The sequence below is a fragment of the Pongo abelii genome, chromosome 2, assembly GCF_028885655.2.
Source record: "Pongo abelii isolate AG06213 chromosome 2, NHGRI_mPonAbe1-v2.0_pri, whole genome shotgun sequence".
Lineage (NCBI taxonomy): Eukaryota > Metazoa > Chordata > Mammalia > Primates > Hominidae > Pongo > Pongo abelii.
In genome coordinates this window covers 142,012,937-142,033,791 of record NC_085928.1, presented here as the reverse complement: position 1 = coordinate 142,033,791, position 20,855 = coordinate 142,012,937, and the positions used below count along the sequence as shown (strand labels likewise).

At 38.3% G+C, this 20,855-nt stretch overlaps 1 protein-coding gene across 1 annotated transcript in view; it reads right to left on the bottom strand.

The window, feature by feature from the left end:
* Positions 1-392: 392 nt before the first annotated feature.
* Positions 393-20,855, bottom strand: part of DNAJC13 (DnaJ heat shock protein family (Hsp40) member C13) — a 118,432-nt gene continuing 97,969 nt past the window's right edge. Inside the window, exons 49-56 of the mRNA XM_009239322.4 lie at positions 16,349-16,518; positions 16,146-16,188; positions 15,634-15,807; positions 13,567-13,746; positions 13,084-13,224; positions 11,032-11,175; positions 8,357-8,456; positions 393-1,235 (exon numbers count right to left, since the gene is read on the bottom strand). Of these exons, the coding sequence (XP_009237597.3) occupies positions 1,129-1,235; positions 8,357-8,456; positions 11,032-11,175; positions 13,084-13,224; positions 13,567-13,746; positions 15,634-15,807; positions 16,146-16,188; positions 16,349-16,518 (1,059 nt within the window). The 3' untranslated portion in view covers positions 393-1,128. The remainder of the gene's footprint in view (positions 1,236-8,356; positions 8,457-11,031; positions 11,176-13,083; positions 13,225-13,566; positions 13,747-15,633; positions 15,808-16,145; positions 16,189-16,348; positions 16,519-20,855) is intronic.

Sequence of the window (20,855 nt, the reverse complement as noted above, 5' to 3'; positions counted from 1 at the left end):
TTTCCCCATTCTTTAAGAACTGTTTGTTTATATTCTCCACGTTTATATTTTCTTGTAGTTTGTGGTCACATTAGAAAATATATGTGCTGAGATTTGTTACTTGAAAAATCTTCTGGCTATTTAATTTTCTCTTCTTAAAAATAGAATTAATGTCACATATTATTAACAGCCTGACCCATTCCTGAATGTTGTATGAAAAATAAATGAGATGCTGTGTCTGGAAACTTAGATGTGGCTGAAATATTAAAGTTAGGAATGATTAGATTATGTTAATGCAGCCATCTATATGAAGAGTTACGAATGTAAGATAAAGTCTGTTTAATACTTCATCTGTCTTAGAAATAAAGATATATGAGGTCTTCAAAGGGAAAGATTAAACTAGAACAAATATATCTCATTAACAAAGCAGTCAATTCCCTTTATTTTTAAAATTTTATGTACACATATGAATGATCTGTATAATGTACATTCAATATAGAAAGCTTTATATATTTGATAGTGTATAGAACATTTCACTATTACACTCATCTCTTACATAACATCTTGACATCCATTTTTAAATTTTTTTACACAAGCTCCTTTTCATTCAATTTGGTAAAGCCAGTTATACATACTAATGTGTACTGTGAGCTTTCAGAAGGTTAATGATTGAGGATGCCAGTGAAGGGTGCAGGGACGTCTTGGATGGTGGGGGGAGGATGGCCACGCAGACTTGATGCAGGAGAGGGAAATATTCTTTCCTGGGGAAAAGTGACTTAGCCCAATTTTTGTTGACTGTAGCTCAACCCTACAGTCATGCTAATTCAAAAAAAAATTACAAAAACTAGGAAGAAAGTTTTGTCTTTTTGATTCACAGTTTTGTAAACAGATATAAAGGAACAAATGTGCTTACATACACCAAGAAAAAAAAATTCTTGTGTACCCACTTATGTTGATCCACAGAGTGCTTTCTTATAATGTGATACAATTAGGATCACTGACTTTTTTCCTAAAAATATATTTATAGAAAAAGGAATAACACTGTCATGAAACCAGGAGAAAGGCAGTAAGAGTTTGCTTCAACGTATCAGCTGGAGGAATGTGGACTTGGCACTGGCCTTTCAGCGTTTATTGTCTCTCGTGAATATTTCAAGTCTGATAGCCAAGGTCGCCTGCCTCATGGTCTACGGGAGGTGGCAGGTTAGACATGACTGATGTAGATGTACCTGCAGTAAGGTAGCCAGCAACTCCAGGTCCTGCAAGAGAGAAAGGTAAACACACACCTCTAGAAAGCAGTCAAGTGAAAACATTGACCTTTACAAAAATGTCAGAACCTGCTCAGGCACTCCATCACCCAAAACTAATCATCTATTTCAATTACCTAAATGTACATCTATACCTTAATAAACAGCTGCATAGTACCATTTTCATGTTTGCCTATACTATACACTAGAAATCATTTCAAAATATATGCTGGACAGTAACACTGGTGTGGAAATATGGATAAAATTTTCTTTCTTATATTTGGGAAATTTAATCTTTCAAAAAATTCTGAGCACTGAAAAGAACTATGTCGAATGGAAAAAATGGAAACAGACAGACAAAAGAAACTCTACACGCAGCCCATCCAGAAGTCATATGTGACAAAATTCAACATAAACACTCCTGTCAACACTCAAACTAACCTATTTTCATTTGGTGCAAAGAAATGCTATTATAACAAGTAACACCAAATGAACAAGGGTTGCTAAACCAAGGACTCTGAAAAAGAAAAGGCTCTGGACATCCATCTGTCATAGGTTAAAACAAGAATGCTATGTGAAAGGGTATTGATATTTTAGTCTTATATTTCTCCCTTGATTCTAACAGTTTCTATTGCATGAAAATGCCATATACGCCAGCATTTATCGAGATGTGTCCTATGGGCATATTAATGGCTTTAGCCCTCTAGAGTTTACTTTAAACATTGCATAAACATTTAATTACATCTCAGAAGCACTGCACAAACTAACAAGTACTTGCAAGGGACAGTGTAGCATAATACTACATACTGAGCAATAGTTTTAGCTGAAATTGTAGGAAACAAGGCAAACAATTAAGGAACATTGAGGGTTAGGACTAGAAAGGCAGTGGGAGTGGCATGCATTTAGCAAAACGTTTCTCTACCTGCTTCAGAGAGCTACACAGAAGTTAGCAAGCTGCCTGGCAGAGCGGATCTAAAGCCCGCTCCTGAGGTGAAGGGGGCTGCTGCCAGTTAGAAGGGAAGGAGAGACACCTGAGGGGAAAAAAGAAATATAAGCAGCAAGGGAAGTTGTGAGGAAGTGCAAACAGCAGAGTAGTTTGATGAAGGTAGAAACAGGGATTGGTGGAGGACAAAAAGGCCACCATTCAGATTCATCTTGTTTTTGACCTTAAAAGTATTGGTACTATGGATGTGAAATGGCTTGCACAGATACATGGGCAGAGATGACTCAGCCTATGTGAGCTGTAACTGAAGCCAACCAGAGTGCCCAGGTACTTGGAATGCTGTACTTATAAAAACCTTGTACTTGTAGAACTTACAAAAAATATTTCCCCTTTTTAAGGTACTGTGGGAGCCTGCATCTATCAACTCCTGCCTTGAGCCAATCAGGATGCCAGGCCTTTCATAGCCTGCTCAGGAAAAAGGCCACCAGGGTCAACAAAAACCCTTCTGACAACGCAGTTCAGAGCTATAGCAGCACCCTGTGATGATTTCCCACCACCCTATCATTCTCTGAACTTTCGGCTGCAGCATGATTACTGCAAAACCATCCAGTAGGTGTCATCAAAGATGTAACCCTTAACAGTAAGACCTCAAACACTCCAGACTGTGTAGTTTCTGAGCAATTCTGATTGTGGGCTCAACTTGGTTCCCATCAAAATAGTAGGTTACGAGACCAAACCATGAATGCTACATCTAGAAAGTGGATTAACGACGCAGTTCTCAAACTGTGTGCTGAGGCACCCTGGGGCATTGCTGGATATTTATTTATTCCCTTCGCCCCTCTGTGTGTGTGTGTGTGTGTTTAACAGATGGGGGTCTCACTATGTTGCCTTGAACTCCTGGGCTCAAGCAACTCCCCTATCCAGGCCTCGAACTCCTAGGCTCAAGTGATCATCTTCCCACCCCAGCCTACTGAGTAGTGGATTCGGCCTGTCCACGTGGACTACGGTTGCCTGCCACATCATCCAGCTAACTGCTGGGTATTTTAAATTTGAAACACAGCGCCATCTGCTGACCACCATACAAACTACTACTTTCAAGTTGTCTTGCAATTACTTCATAAACTAAATTATTAGGTATTTCTTTTGGCTTGGAGATGGATGAAAAAATTACTGAGCTATTAAGGGCACTGTGAACTGAGAAAATGTGGGAACCTCTGAGCTAAAATCTAAATGGTGAAATGATGGGCTTAGAAGGAAGAAACCAAATTTTAGTACCATCATTTGCCTCTTTAGGAAAGGCAAATCAAAATCAATTCCCGGATAGTTCTACAAATGAAATCCGAGATGCTCTCCCCAGGACCCTGGCCTCTCCTTGAGGATGTGTCTGGTTTCTTGGGGCTAAAAGGTGCTGCCTGGTCATTTGCACAGAATAGAGCAGTTGTGTTCTCCAGAGAAAGATGGGAAGAGCAGGGGCTGCCAGGAATGGGCATGTGGCAAGATTGCACAAGGCTGCTGGACTTCAGAGAAATGAGAAAAGATGGAAAATTTACAGAGAATCCCACAAAACTGAATTGGCTACCATGATGTATATATGTGAAAAGTTCATCTCCAATTCTGGCTCCTAGAAGCATCTTCACCCTGGCCTCTGTTCCTTTTCCTGTTGTTCCTTCTTTTGCTACTGATTTTCTAGGTTAGGGAATTTGAGGATTTTCACTGCTGAAATTATTTTTTATGAGGCTCTGAGACCATCAGCACCAAGCTGTTCTAGAACCTAATAAATGGCTAAGTGATCAAGGGCCCTGGATAATGAGTAACCACAATTTATCTGCATCACAGGAAAAATTCCACTGAGGCACCTTTAAATAAGCATTTATCATAAAACAAAATATGCCAGGCTAGAGAACCTATGGAAATAGGCAGTCTCATTTCAATTTATCAACATTGAGTAATCCTACCTAGGACTTTAAATTTTTTACCCCAAATCTTGGGCATGTGACTGAATGACATTTACTCAGCAGCTAGAGAGAAGAAAACGTAGTTTGGGTCATTTTTATCTTACTCTGAAGTAGTAACTAACTCCTTTATCTTTCCCCATGTCCTAAACAAAATCCACCTAACCTGCCAAACTCACCTAAAGATATCAGTTAGAAGAAAGGGTTGGTGATATGTGTTGTCACAGCAACCTTGATTTCAATGATTACAGAGGGGCTGGGTACAATCTGTATCTTCTGAAGTTTGGGAGTAGCACGGGGCACATTTTAACTAAATGAAATTCCAATTCAACACAACACTATAAATTCCTGGAGTTCCACATCATGGGATTTTATCATTATTAGAACTACATGCCCCTTTTATCAAACACATGATACACAATACATCAATGAAAAGCTCAAACACAAAAAACATTTGGCAACTCAAGCAATGAGCATACATCAATCCAAATGGCAGTAAATTTACCTAATTTATCTCTTAATTGGCCTACATCATCTGTAGTTAGAGGATGTAGGGCTGACATATACTACAATTTCAGGCAGACAGCAAGAGTTAGGAGCTTTAATTCTTGAAATAGTTCTTTCATTTTTAATGTAATTTAATTAATTAGTTTTTTTTTTGAGACAAGGTCTTGCTCTATTGCCCAGGCTGGAGTGTGGTGGTGCGAGCTCAGCTCACCTGCGACCTCCGCCCCCTAGGCTCAAGAGAGCCTCCCGAGTAGGTGGGACTACAGGCATGCACCAACATGCCTGGCTAAATTTTTGTATTTTTTTTTTTATAGAGACGGGGTCTTGCCGTGTTGCCCATGCTGGTCTGGAACTCCTGGACTCAAGCAGTCCACCCACCTTGGCCTCCAAAATTGCTGGGATTACAGACATGAGCCACTGCACCCGGCAAGTTGGTCCTTTCAAATAGGACAGATTAGAGCTGATGAAAAAATCTCAAGCAACTGACATCACTACAAAAGAGCATCCCAGATTGATAACGTGCTCAGAATTTCACAATTCTGGGGCCAACAATGCTTACAGCTTGTCCAGACTGTTCTACATGGACACGTCTGCAGGCTTCAGTAATGGCCTTCTGGAAGACTCATTATCTCCAAGCCCCTTCCTGGTTGGGTTTTATACCATCTCCCCACTTGGCCAGGCCTGTACAGAACTTGCTACCCCCTAAGCCGGCTCAGGGATGGGAAGAAATTTGTATACCCCAACTTTTATTTTTCCCTAACCTTCTAACCCCTTCACAGCCACTTTTCATATCTCATTCAGAAGCCACCCCACGGATCCAAGTAAAAGGAAAGGCACAGACAAGAAGCTTTTTACTGCCTATACCTTTTCCCTATAGTTACTAAAGCATATGGATGGGGGTGAGGATCAAATGAAGTCCAGGTTTCTGAAGATAAACCCCTATTTCTTCTGGATTCTAACCACAGACCTTTTGGTTCACACTCTTTAAGTCAAGGACACACGTTTTTAATTTCATCAAGTTAAGTCAAAGAATGATAGATAAGACAGAACAAAAGAATTAGAAGAGGCTTTCCTGTAGAGAAGCTTATAATATACACATTACTATTCTTCAGGGCCAATTTACTCTTAGTTAAGAAAAATAAGGCTGACCAGGTGCAGTGGCTTATGCCTGTAATCCCAAGACTTTGGGAGTACGAGGCGGGTGGATCATTTGAGGTCAGGAGTCCGAGACCAGCCTGGCCAACATGGCAAAACCCCATCTCTACCAAAAATACAAAAATTAGCCGGGAATAGTGTGGTGAACACCTGTAATCCCAGCTACTTGGGAGGCTGAGGCAGGAGAATGGTTTGAACCCGGGAGGCAAAGGTTGCAGTGAGCTGAGCTCATGCTGTAGCACCCCAGCCTGGGCAACAGACCAAGACTCCATCTCCACAAAAAAAAAAAAAAAAAAAAAAAAAAAAAAAAGGTGGGCATGCTGGCTCACGCTTATGCCTGTAATCCCAACACTTTGGGAGGCCGAAGTGGGCAGATCACCTGAGGTCAGGAGTTTGAGACCAGCCTCTACTAAAAATACAAAAATTAGCCGGGCATGGTGGTGCATGCCTATCATCCCAAGTACTTGGGAAACTGAGGCAGGAGAATGGCTTGAACCTGGGAGGCAGAGGTTGCAGTGAGCCAAGATTGCACCATTGCACTCCAGCCTGGATGACAGAGCCAGACTCCGTTGCAAAAAAAAAAAAAAAAAAAAAAAAAGAGGCCAGGTGTGGTGGCTCACGCCTGTAATCCCAGCACTTTGGGAGGCCAGGGTGGGTGGATCACCTGAGTTCAGGAGTTCGAGACCAGCATAGCTAACATGGCAAAATTCCATCTCTACTAAAAAAAAAAAATAATAATAATAATAATTACAAAAATTAGCTGGGTGTGGTGGTGCAAGCCTGTAATCCCAGCTACTTGGGAAGCTGAGGCAGGAGAATCACTTGAATCCGGGGAGCAGAGGTTGCAGTGAGCTGAGGTCACACCACTGCACTCCAGCCTGGGTGAGAGAGCAAGACGGTCTCAAAAAAATAAATAATAAAATAAAAATAAGTCAGATTTTTTTTTCAATCATACCATCCTTATGCACAAAGTAATGAATGTAATGCCATGAAAATGTGGTATGTAAACTTTTGGACATAGGCTAAAGAGGTAAAGTTTTTATAGTGCCTATAAGAACAAACTCCTACTTAGAAGCTATAATTTTAACACCAAATCTGAAGAGAGATACGGGGTAGACTGAGAACACAGTCTAGGTATTTTTCTCCATAGATATGAGGGACAGGGGATGGAAAAGTTAAAATAAAAACCTATGACACTGTTCTGAACAGGACATGACCTGCAGCCAAAGCACTGCATGTTTATAAATTTTAGGACTCTGCTCCAACTTTAGGAGTGTCAATATTGAAGTGGTTATGGTGAAGAAAAAAAAGTGTCACACCAAGTTTAAAATTAAAACCAGGTAAAATTTCCTCCAAAGCCTCTAATTTTGAATATTCAAGATTGAGTCTTCATGATTTTATAGACTTCTATACTAGCAATCAAGATTAAAACAATTACAACGGCTTAGAAACCCTGGGTGATAATTTTTTCTCTTAGTTTAGCTCTATCATTTTTGGTTAGGAGAGAATGCAGGGCTGACATCTTTTTATATACTACAATTTCAGGCAGACAGCAAGAACCGCCTCATATTCCTAAGGTTAATTTCAAATTAAGAACTTTTATACCAGACTAGATATTGCCTCTTTAGCATTCAGCAATAGTCTGACTTTCTTATGTTGAAGCCTATATGAAAATGACTATTCTAAAATTATGCAATTAGTGTGTCAAACAAATGTTTTGAGTTTTAAACAATATCTTTTGAAACCAAAGCAGTAAAACATCCTTTCATTCATGATACCTATGTATTCCACCCCCATAAAACAACACACCCTAAATATTTAGCAAAACCATAAACGAATCACTGGAAACTTAGGAGAATATCTTTTTTTTTTTTTTGAGGTGGAGTCTTGCTCTGTCACCCAGGCTGGAGTGCAGTGGCACGATCTTGGCTCACTGCATGCTCTGCCTCCCGGGTTCACACCATTCTCCTGCCTCAGCCTCCCAACTAGCTGGGACTACAGGCGCCCGCCACTACGCCTGGCTAATTTTTTGTATTTTCAGTAGAGACGGGGTTTCACTGTGTTACACAGGATGGTCTTTATCTCCTGACCTCGTGATTCGCCCGCCTTGGCTTCCCAAAGTGCTGGGATTATAGGCGTGAGCCACTAAGCCCAGCCAAGAATATCTTTTACATACAATTATATATATTTGGAGTTTTAATCTGTTATTCTGACAGATATGGAATGATGATATCATGTTTCTGATACTGATATTCCTCAGCAGATATTTATTCATTCTCTTTACAAGATAAATACTTTAATACAGACATGCTCCAAATATATTCTATGACCCAATTAACTGGATCAAAACTGAACAAAGTACATGCTTTAGTCAGTACCCATTCAACACAACAACAGTTTGCATGCTATATAAAGCTAAAACCAGAGGTCTACTACATGCTCATAGCACCTCCAAGAAAGGTCAGCTGGTAGCCTAAGAAACACTCTGAACACAATTTTAAGTCCATTTAGGGCAAAAGGAAGGTCCAAGTGGCTTCTGCCAGGTGTCTTACGATAACCAATTAGGTATGGCTTACCTGTGAGGTATCCTGCTGTTTGTGACTCAGAAATGAACAAATCATGTTTCTGATCTTTGAAGGCACTCCAGACTGAAGAACGGCACAGGATTTCATTCACCTAGGAAAGTAAAACAAGCCCTTTGAACATAAAATCAAGGACTGGATGTTGGAAGACAAAAAGAAAAACCAACTTCCAAAGCAACAAGGAAGAAGGCCAGTGAGGAAAGACCCAAATATAGAGCAAGAACTAGCATTCATCAAACACTCCATAGCAGGCACTATGCCAGACACATCTCATTAAGGCAGACCCAAAGAAGTCCTCAAGTCAGTCGTCCCTCTAAAGCTGGACTCTATTATTTGAACCTACGATTACTGACTTATATGTAATTCAAGGAGGAAGATACCTATGCAGAGTATTTTCTTGTAACAGTAACAGATGGCTGACAGTGTATGGGCTGATGAGCTATTCCCGAGGAAGGAATTAAATTATGAGCTGTTTATGGTTTATGAAACAATCAGGAGTGTTGTTGAAAAAACAAAATTGGTCAATATAGAAAGTATCAGAGTATCAGAAGTAAAATGGGTACCTGTATATACTTGAAATACATACACATATATGAGTATAAATAATACATGTGTGGGAATATGCACTAAACTAAGATGAAAGACATTTCTATGTGACAAAACATTCAGGAAATACTAACTTAGTGAATATCTTTTGCACATCAATGTTCATATCTAGTATTTACTGAGCACCTCTTATGTGGTAGGCACAGTGACCACAAAGATGAGAAAGACAGACTGTCTCTGAAGTGCTTACAATCTAGTAGGGGAGACAGCATCAAATAATTTTGTGCTAAGAATTAAAGTAGGGTTATATACAAGGGGACCATGAGAGTCCAAGGGAGGGGGGCACCTGCTCCAACCCTGGAAAGAAGCAGTAGTGGAAGTGATTAGTTGTAAAGCTAGTAGGGGAGTTCCTATTTAGAAACTACTATACCTCTTTCCTCCACTCCCTTGGGTGTAGAAAGTGGGTGTCAGGATTACGTTGCTAATTTCATTACCAGGAATCCTGAGGCAAGTCAAAGACAAGACAGCTGCTGCAAGTGGTATGCAGGAGAGCCTTTGCTTGGCGTTTAGAACACTCATAGGCAAAAACCAAGAAAATACTTCTAAAAACACATCAGTTAATGACTGCAGCAATACGTGCTGCCTCTCTTCTTTAATATCTTTTTTTTTTGGAGACAGAGTCCCGCTCTTTCACCCAGGCTGGACTGCAGTGGTGCTATCTCGGCTCACTGCAAGCTCTGCCTCCTGGGTTCCTGCCATTCTCCTGCCTCAGCCTCCCAACTAGCTGGGACTACAGGCGCCTGCCACCGCGCCTGGCTAATTTTTTGTATTTTTAGTAGAGACGGGGTTTCACCGTGTTAGCCAAGATGGTCTTGATCTCCTGACCTCGTGATCCGCCCGCCTCGGCCTCCCAAAGTGCTGGGATTACAGGCGTGAGCCACTGCGCCCGGCCTAATATCATTTTAAATCATTTAAATGATCATATCGATAGAATGACAATGGCATGAAAAGTGTTTCTTTACTTGAAACATACAAATCCAGTAAATTCACTACCAGAAAGCTGTAGCTGAAGTCAATTAAAACCTATGGAACATTAGTAGGGGAAATAACCCAAATGTCCATCAATAGATGAATGGATAAACAAATTGGAGCATTTATATACAATGACATATTTAGACATAAAAATGAAGCATTGGTAACATGGATGATGATGCTTAAAAACATGCTAAGTGACAAGATATACACAAAGGGTCACATATGTATATTTATATGAAATACGCAGAAGAGGTAAATCCAGAGACAGAAAACAGATTGGTGGGTGCCAAAGGTTGGGGGAAGGAAGAAAGGGAGAGTAGTTGCTGAATGGGTATAGAGGTGATGAAAATGTTTTGGAACTAGATATGGTGGTGTTTGTACAACACTGTTAATGTCCTAAATGCCACTTAACTATTCACCATAAAATGGTTAATTTTATGCTATGTAAATTTCACGTCAATAAACAAAATGCGCATTAGTAGATGGGGCTATATAGTAACACTGAATGAGGAACTCCTTAGAGGAAATAATAAAAATAAAACCAATGAGGAAAATTAAATTACTGAAAAGGCCTGAAGTCAGCAAATACGTGCAGCTGAAATACATTAACACACATAGGAAAAACAAAGTCATGACCAAAGAAGAAAAAAAAAAAAAACCAACACTTTTTAAGCACCAGCAAGAAAGGAAATGAAAACAAAAATGATGTTCTACATCTTTTAAAATAGCATTATGGGATGGTTAATGAATTTGGTTATCACTACCCATGAATAACTCCTAGAGCTGAAAGTTAATCTTAAGCAGCACTAAATGCTGCATATTCCAGGCTAAAGATTTCCAGCATTTTTCTTCCTGAAATGTACAACATGCCATCACTATCCAGAAGAATTCTCCTGAATACTGAGTATATGGTTTATGCTTTTTCATCAGTTATGAAGCAGGTATGCAAGTCCATCCTTGGACTTCTCTGGATCTTCTCCAGTTACAGCCAACAGAACCATATCTATAAGTGGAACACAGTATGTGGACCATCCATGGCCAAGACCCTGGCTTTTAGAATATCAAAAGTTGCCTCTATGCAGACTCACCTGTTCTCCATACTGCAAACTTCGAGTCATTGCCTTGAGAGCTTTAACAATCTGAGCCTTAGTGGCTGCTGGGCTGTCCAGGTTTTCAAGGCCAATGCCTTCGAGTAATTTTAAGAGGTATGGAACCAAATCTGCTTTCAGGGCCTAGAAGAAATATTAAGCATATATAAAAACACAGAAAAAATGCAAATCATCCACTGAAGAAATAATTTTACCCCCAGGACCTACCTGGAAGGCAGCCTGTTGCACCGTATTTTAATGCCATACACAGGCTTAAGTATCTAATGACATTTTTATTTAATGAGATTTTATTCTGTCCATTAACCATTCTAAATGCTATACATCAATTATTTTATTCAATTAATGCACAGAGGGTAAAACAATATGTTCATAATCACAGAGCTGGGCAGTACTAAAATATGTATCTGGAGCCAGAAAACATAGAACCTGAGCTTTCAGCCCCTATACTGGGCTGCCTGCTCTACTAACACTGTATTAATAGGCAACAATCTCTGAAATACATTAGTATTTTTTTCATATTTTCTTCAAACATCAATCTTTGTGGTCATTGTACATTTCATATCAGCCTAATAAAAGCTGAATAATAATCTAATGTCACAATTTTCACTATCCATTTTGAAACTAAGAGGGAATAGGAAGAAATAAAGGACATTTAGTGAATGCACCTCTTTTTTCAGGTACTGTTCTCACAACAACCTTGTGAGATAGTCATAACCTTATTTTACAGATGAGAAATCTGAGCATTTTAAGGTTAAATATCATGTCTGAGGTCAGAGAGCCAACAAGTGGTAGTACCAGCTCATGTTCTTTCCTACACATCAAACTCCTCAAGCCAATCATAAGTCTGAACCTCAGAGCATCTAATATCTCCTTGAGATGTACCCAACAGCTCTACTTGCCTCAGTGAGGGTCTAGTGGGTAAGGCTGAGGGGCTGGGAGAAGGGGAAGCCCAGATAATAAAGATGCAGGGCCTTGTATTCTGGCTAAGGATACCAGATGTCACTTAGTCATCTGGAAGGTAATGAGAAACTACTGAATGGTTTTTAAGATGAAGAATGGCTCAGTTATATTTCAGAATTCTATTTAAATACTTTATTATTTTTTATTGTATGTATTTATGGGAAATAAAGTGATATTATGACACATGCATACAATGCAGAATTAATCAAGCTAATCAGCATATCTACCATTACAAATACTTATTTTTTTGTGGAAACATTTAAAATTTACTCTTACCAATTTTGAAATATACAATGTATTATTAACTATAGTCAACATAATGCACAATAGATCTTAAAAGCCTTATTCTTCCTAACAGAAACGTTGTACTTTTTGACCAGCATTTTCCCATTCTCCCCAACCCCAGCCTCTAGTAATCACCATTCTACTCTCTGCTTCCATGAGTTTGACTGTTTTAGACTCCACTTACAAGTCAGATCATGTGGTATTTGTTGAGTTACATTTTAGAAAGATTGCTTTTGTAAGTTTTTAAATTTATTGCATCTTTTTTGTTCCTTCAACATCTGTCTACATGGATATCCACCAAGTCCAGTTTTCATTAGGTGGATAGTCTCTTTGAAAAAGGCAGCATCTTGGCATGTTTCTTAAACATGACTTAAGAAACAAAGGAATAAATAAACAGAATGAATTTTTCCAAAGAGGATGAAGCACATTTTACAAATCAAGCTAAGCAAGCTACTAAGCTAATTGCACAATGGATAGCCAAAATTTAAATTTTATACACCATAAAAGTACTCTCAAATTGGTAAGACTGTTGGCAGCTGGCCCCATTTTTCTGTGTGTGTATATATACACAAACATCCACGTATATATACATACACATATACACATGTATTATACACACTACTGTATGTGTATGTATATATAAAATATTAAATTGTATATACACAAACTCACAAGTTAACGCTCACCAACCTTAAGTCAAGGAAACCAAATCAGTACCAAATAGGTAAAAATCTATTTGGTATGTTTGCTTTCCTAAAATAGTGCTAAATCTAGAAAGTCACTTACTTGTGCTACTAATTCACTCTGCTCCTTCTGAAACATTCGATTAATTGCTTCACAGGCTAGACCAACAGTATCTGCTCGCTTTTTCATTCCATTCATCAGTGGGCCAATGGTCTCTAAAGATGCCATGGCTCGAACACACAGCTAAGTGCCCAAAAGAGAAGGTTACTTGTAGACTGGCAATATTTATATAACATAGTAAATACCATAACAAAATAAGTAAAAAAGAATCCCTTACTTTCAGTTTAACAATGAACTGAACCAAATTTAATCTATTAATTATATCATCTAAACTGGTATTTATCAAAACTGATTTGATAAATACCAGTTTTGATAAACCCAGAACTAATAAAATACCATGTGGTTCGTACGCAAAAAGACACATGGCAGAAAGGGGATTTATATAATACTACAACTTATATCCATCAAGAAGGGAGCATAGATAAATTCTGGAGTTTATAAGCTACTAAGTGTATTCATCAATACCTCATTTTCAGACAAGGCATGGATAACCCGAATGGCACTCTTAGGAATGGCATTGTTCCTATGATTCATTGCCTGGATAACTTTGGGAAGATGGCCCAATGGCGGGACCTGATCTGCCAGCTGAGGTTGTGCGCTGAAGAGACACACTGTTGCCATTGTCAATGTTTCCAGAGTTTCTCCCTGCAGGTGTAAAACAAAAATAAATCAACTATAAAATACTCATACAGTCCTAAATATCCAAGGTAATGTATTTGCTGTTCAAAACTAGGGATTCAAAAGTTCTAAGTGCTGATACTTGAAAACAGATTCACGAATCCTAAGAGAACAACGAACTTCCCATTTTCTTTCATAAAAGGAATGAATCTAAAGGACTTTAAGAATGTGCTATTTTAATCTAAGCAGGATTTCACTCAGTTAGGTATGCCCAATTTCTATTGCAGGTTTTTTTTGAGACGGAGTTTCGCTCTTGTTGCCCAGGCTGGAGTGCAATGGCGCGATCTCGGCTCACCGCAACCTCCGCCTCCCAGGTTCAAGCAATTCTCCTGCCTCAGCCTCCCGAGTAGCTGGCATTACAGGCATGCACCACCACGCCTGGCTAATTTTGTATTTTTTTTTAGTAGAGACGGGGTTTCTCCATGTTGAGGCTGGTCTCGAACTCCTGACCTCAGGTGATCCGCCCACCTTGGCCTCCCAAAGTGCTGGGATTACAGGAATGAGCCACCGCGCCCGGCCTCTATTGCAGGTTTAAGAGATCATGTCCCAAATGATATTACTAGAAATTTTTAGACCATGTTGCAGGTATGTTAGATAATTCAGGAGAATGCAGAACTAGTGAAATGTTTTTCCCAGTTTCATTAAAAATCCTACTATTTAACATGTCTGGCTCCCATAAAGCACTTTCTATTGTGGATAACAGATTGGAAAGACCTTCAGCTTATACCACCAGATGCACACATCCAGAAACATAATAAAATGCATCTTAAATTAACATTAAAATTGGAATGTGTCCAACAAGAAAGGTGATACAGGAGGAAATTGCTATGTGCTTTCCCTAAGTTTTAGCTTTTGAGGACTGCATTTTCCAAGCAAACTATGTATGTAGTAGAAATCCTATTAGAGGAATATGACTATGGAAAGTAGCACTGGCAAATACTTGGCAAGCTAATCATGTTTTAAAAATATGTTTTACTAAGCTAATGATAGTAACTAATAATTTCTAAGCACTTGAAATGTGCCAGACTTATGTTAAGCATTCTATATATGTATTAACCCATTAGAACCTCTGCCTCAGAGGCAGGTGCTATGACTATTCTATAAATGCAGCAACTGAGGCAGAGTCATGAGGTACTGCCCAAGGTCACAGACCTGGTCAGTGGTATGGCTGGGACCATCAAATAACACCACTCAGGCTCTTAATCACCTTATTCTGTAGCCAGCCTGTTTAAACAACAATCATATAGGTCAATTGTCTTCAATCTCAACAAAATCTTAAAACTTCTGAAAACAAAAAAGACTTTGAAAAACAAAATCTTATATACTATCGCGGTATTTGGCTTGCCAAACCCAAGACCAAAGTTCCCTTTTCACTCACTCCTGCTTCCCTGGCAGCCTTTGCCACAGATACAGGATTCCACCACATAGTTACTACTCTTCTGTCAATTTCTTTGACTAGGGTTATCCCTTCCATACACACAAAGTACAGTGCAGCACATGCCCAAGCAGAACACACTCTCAGAGGAACACCGAACACACAGGTTTCTCCTTAAAATTACATATTCATTAGAGATGGACAGTAAAAACCTTCTTTTAGGGCTTCTGTAATTGTTAGAAATGGCATCCTCTCAATATAGATATCTCTAACTTTGGTTCATAAACATACTAAAGAGCTTCACTTTTGAACATGGCAAAAAAATGATCGAGGGGCATATCTGAATTTAAATGTGGCTGCTATATTGAAAGAGCCGGCCAATTCCTAATTCATGGTCTTTGTGAATAAGGTTGTAAGAGAAACACCATCAGTCTAGTTAGCCAAGTCTTTGAAATGTTTTGCTTTTGACTGAAGCTTACATGAGGATTGTTCTTCTCTAGGAGCTCAGTTAATTTTTCTAACAGTGCAATAAGAAATTCTCTAGGCTTTCTTAGAACCCAGGCTGGCTGTGCAATAAAGATCCTCAAGAAGACTCCTCCAACAGCAAGTTCACCCTCTGCTTCTCCAAACACCACAGCAAAATCTTCAGGCAACTTTAAATAGAGAAAGAACCACAGTCAAGTCACTTAATAATCTTGAAGCTAGAAATGCACACCATATTAAAGAATTGTTTATAATGTTAACCAGTCCACAAATAGCCATGAATATAATCAAATTATGAGTATTTTTTCTTAATAAAGTTCAGAAAGGGTGCTCTTACTAACTTCGAAAGTAAGTATTCCAATTTTTATGTGTGAAGCCTTATTTTCCAGGGGAATACCCAAGAGTCTTGATGACAAAGTAGTTATAGGTCAGCATTAAACTGACTCAGTAGAAAGTGAAAACAACTAAATCAACAGAAAATAAGATGTAAAATAAAAGTATATTTTACCTTCCAGTTTGCCTCAGGGTTGTCCTGCTGATTTTTAAAGTGCCTTGGGGGAAAAAAAGGGATGGATACCAAACTTCAGTCACAAAATACATTTTCATTAACCTTTAGCATAAGTTTTAGAGGTGATGGGCACAGTAAGAAATGTTTGCCCTTCCAGTGATTTTATTTAAAGGCTATAAATTATTACCTTTGTTTTTACTTACTCTAGCATCATTTCCCTAACTGTTGTGGACACTTTATCTCTGGAATTATCATTCCAAATTAATTCAGGATTTTCATGAGTTCCTTCAAAAATATGTACAGCAGCTTCAGGATTGTCTCTCATAGCATCCATGAAAACGCTTGGTAGAAATTTCATTAACGTAATTCGAACCTACAGAAGGAGGTTTGAGAATGAAAAAGACACCTATTGGAAACACTTCAATATTTTGTTTGTATTTTGCTAATAAGATATAATATAATATAATAAGATATAATACAATATAATTTGTGTTATGACTTATGTGGGCCATAACCATTACCTAAAAGTTCTGGTGTGAAAAAGATAATCCTCGGTTTATGCAAAGGTACGTAAGACTCAGTACGACCTGATCCTACTTACCTATCAAGTTTCATTTTTTCTGTTCTGCCATGGTGACCAAAAAAAAGTTTCATTTTCACCCCCTGCCTCAGTATCACTAGTATGGTAAAGTTCCCAGAGCACACCTTGTAGGTCTTGCCTTACATATGCAGAATGCCCTTAGCCAGGCCTGTCCCTTTCAACTCTCTCTTACAGCCCCTGCCCGCACAAACTAATTTTTCTCATTCTACCTCTGTCTTACAAGTATTTTCTAATGCATTTATTTTGCTGCGTGTTTTATGTTATACTGTGTCTTTTTCCAGAAAGGATTTAAAAAGCAGCTTTTAAAAAATACATCTAGCACATACATACAGACAAAATGAAAATTCATGTGAGGCATGGGGCAAAGGGAAAAATGAGGGTTGGGAAAGTGTTTTTCCTTCAGATCATCACGTTTATCTCTTCTCTGTGTCAAATTCTGGGCTCAAATCTTATCTTATGGAAACCCTCTGGGCCCAATCTTTCTTACTCACTGCTTGTATTCTCAGCCCCTGGCACATAAAAGATGCTTAAATACTTGAATAAATGAAGACTAATATGAAGTCAGTACATGAAAGAAACATAAAAAGCTCCATAACTGCCAGAGATATACTTCAAATTTAGCTCTGAATTTCCTAGCAGCCAATGAACTAAATTTCAGTTACATAACAGGACACCCACAAAATAAAATCATGTCAGTTGCTTCAGAGACACCCAACTGTTTCTGGTGGAAAAAAGCAATTTCTCCTGGGGTTCCCATGCAAGGGCATTTGTTATATATTAAACAATACCATCAAGGTAAACTCAACAAGAGGTTTCACAGGCTTATTTCTTCCTATATTCCCTAAATATGATGAGAGTATTGTGCTGAAATAGAATTAAGAGAAGGTAGACAAAGTGATTAAGTATGTCCTTCTTCTTGGTCAGGAGCTCCCTGAGTATAAGAACAATGCTTGACCTGCTCACTGTGGTATATCTGCCCCTAGTAGTTCATTCTCACAAAGACCAGAGAAGTACATGTCAAAGAAGCACCTAAAAGTCAGAGCGGGATTTAAAGGCCATTTATTTCAATTTTTTCACTGTGGAGCTAAAGACAGACAAGTTACCCAGAGTCATTAAGTCAGTGATCTGTGATTCATAAAGCAAGAGTTTTGCTCAGAACATTATGCTGCCATCTTGCTACATCAGGCCAATTATTTCACCTTTAATACAACTGCTTATTGTTGTTTTTTATCTTTTTTTTTTTTTTTGGACAGGGTCTCACTCTGTCACCAGGCTGGTGTCCAGTGGCGTGATCATAGCTCACTGCAACCTCGAACTCCTGGGCTTAAGTAATCCTCCCTCCTTAGCCTCCTGAGTAGCTAAGATTACAGGTGCACTACCATGCCTGGCTAACTTCTAACCTTTTTTGTTTGTTTGTTTTTAAGAGATGGGGTCTCTCTACCTCACCCAGGTTGGTCTTGAACTCCTGGCCTTAAGCAATCCTCCTGCCTCAGCCTCCTGAATAGCTGGGATTACAGGCATGAGTCACTGTACCTGACTGTTGTGTTTAAGGTTTTTAACGAAATCATCTTCGGAAACATACTTAGCTGTCTAATAAGAATCACTGTTGTAATCATTCTACATAAATTTTAGGGCAGAAATATCTGATACGTCTTAACAGATTTCATTATAGACTAGTATTTAAAAGAACTCCTAATAACTAACCTGTTTTAAAATATTTTGCAACTTGAAACAAAAATTGAAATTTTTATGGCAAGCAAACCAAATTTGAAGTAATAACCTTTTTAGAAGTGAACTATATGCTTGTAATAAGCTGTGTTTGTAAGTGACTGCTACAGAAATCATCTATTGGCCAGTCAGGTGAATTTCAAATGTCTTATTTAAGAGCTATATATATTTGAGTCTTATCAAATTGATATGAAAGCAAATTTTAACTGTATTTAGGATAACTGTCTTAACATGAGTCCTTTCATTTCTAAATTTATTTAATCTAACCTACTGTCATCTGATACTTTTAAAAAAGGCACATTATTTGACCAGTTGTACAAAATCAAAAGTCTCTTCCTATCGGATTTCTGAGAATGCTTGTTTAGTATTCTAATTTAATTCAATTTAATGAATGACCCAACTCTATCATCTGTAAAAAGCAGTATTAAAGCAAAGTTTACCAGGATGTTTAAAGCATTTCAAATGCTAAGAACTACATTAAGTTTATTACTCACTGGTGTGTATACTATTAAACATTTGAGCAAAAAACTTACATAAGGCAAATACTGTGACCATAAATCTTCAGTTATATGTTCAGGTTACTCAGCTATTCTAGAACAGTGGCTGGCAAACAAGGGGTCACATCTGGCCTGCCATCTATTTTTGTATATAAAGTTTTGTTTGAACACAGCCACATCCATTTGTTCATTTACTGTCCATGGCTATTTTCCTGTCACAAAAGAAGAGCTCAATATTTGTAACAGAGATCACATGCCCCACAAAGGATAGAATATTGACTATATGGTCCTTTGATATGGTTTGGCTGTGTCACCACCCAAATGTCACCTTGAATTTCCACATGTTGTGGGAGGGACGCGGTGGGAGGTAACTGAATCACAGGGGCAGGTCTTTCTCATGCTATTCTGGTTCTTGTGATAGTAAGTCTCAAGGGATCTGATGGTTTTAAAAAGGGAGGTTTCCCTGCACAGTCTCTCCTCTCTCATCTGCTGCCATGTGAGATGTGCCTTTTACCTTCCACCATGATTGTGAGGCCTCCCCAGCCACGTGGAGATGTAAGTCCAATAAACCTCTTTCTTTTGTAAATTGCCCAGTGTCGGGTATGTTTTCATCAGCAGCGTGAAGCCCTTTATAGAAAAAGTTTACTGGCCCACCCCTGTCTCACACCATGGATAAAAATTAACTCAAATGGATCAAAAACATAAACCTAAGAGCTAATACTATAAAATTGAGGAGAAAACATAGCCATAAATCTTTGTAACCTTGGATTAGGCAATGGTTTCTTAGATATGACATCAAAAGAACAAGCCAAACAAAAAATAAACTGGATCTCCTCAAAATTAAAAATTTTTGTGCTTCAAAGGGCACCACCAAGAAAGTGGAGAAACAATCAGGAAAATGTGAAAAAATACTTGAAAATCATATCTATAATAAGGGACTAGTATCTAAAACATAAAAATTATAACTCAATAATAAAAATATAAATAATCTTAATTTAAAAATTAGTGAAGGATGTAAATAAACATTTCTCTTAAAAAGTTGTACAAATGGCCAATAAGCACATGAAAACATTAGCCACCAGGGAAATGCAGATCGAAACCATCATATAACATCATATAACATCATATAACATCATGTAACACCATGATATAACATCATATCTACTAGGATGGTTGTAATAAAAGATATAACAAGTGTTAGAGAAGAAGATGATAAATACATTGCTAGGGGAATGTAAAATGGTAGAGCCACTTTGGAAAACAATCTGACAATTCCTCAAAAGGTTTAATATAATGTTACCATATGACCCAGAAATTCCACTCCTAATAAAAACACATGTCCACACAAAAATCTGTACACAAATGTTCACAGTAGTGTAATTTAGGAGAGCCAAAAAGTAGAAACAATCCATGTGTCCATTGAGATAAATGGATACCAAAACATAGAATACTATTTGGCAATAAAAATAAATTTACTAATACTTGCTACAACATAGATGAAAACAACAGAAGCCAGTCACAAAAGACCATACATAGCATGATTCCATTTATATAAAATGCCCAGCATTCGGCAAGTCTATCCAGAAGGAAGTAGATTAGTGGTTGTCAGGTGCTAGGGGAAAGGGAGAATGGAGAGTGACTGCTAATAGAAATAGGGTTTCTTTTTGGGTTGATGAAAATCAAACCTAAAATTGATTATGATTGCTCAATCTGTGAATATACTAAAAACCACTGAATTGTACACTAGATATGTGTGAACTGTGTGGTATGTCAATGATATTAATATCTCAAGAAAACTGTTACCAAAAAGGAAAAAAAAATTTGGCCAGACACACTGGCTCACCCTGCAATTCCAGCACTTTTGGAGGCCAAGGCGGGTGGATC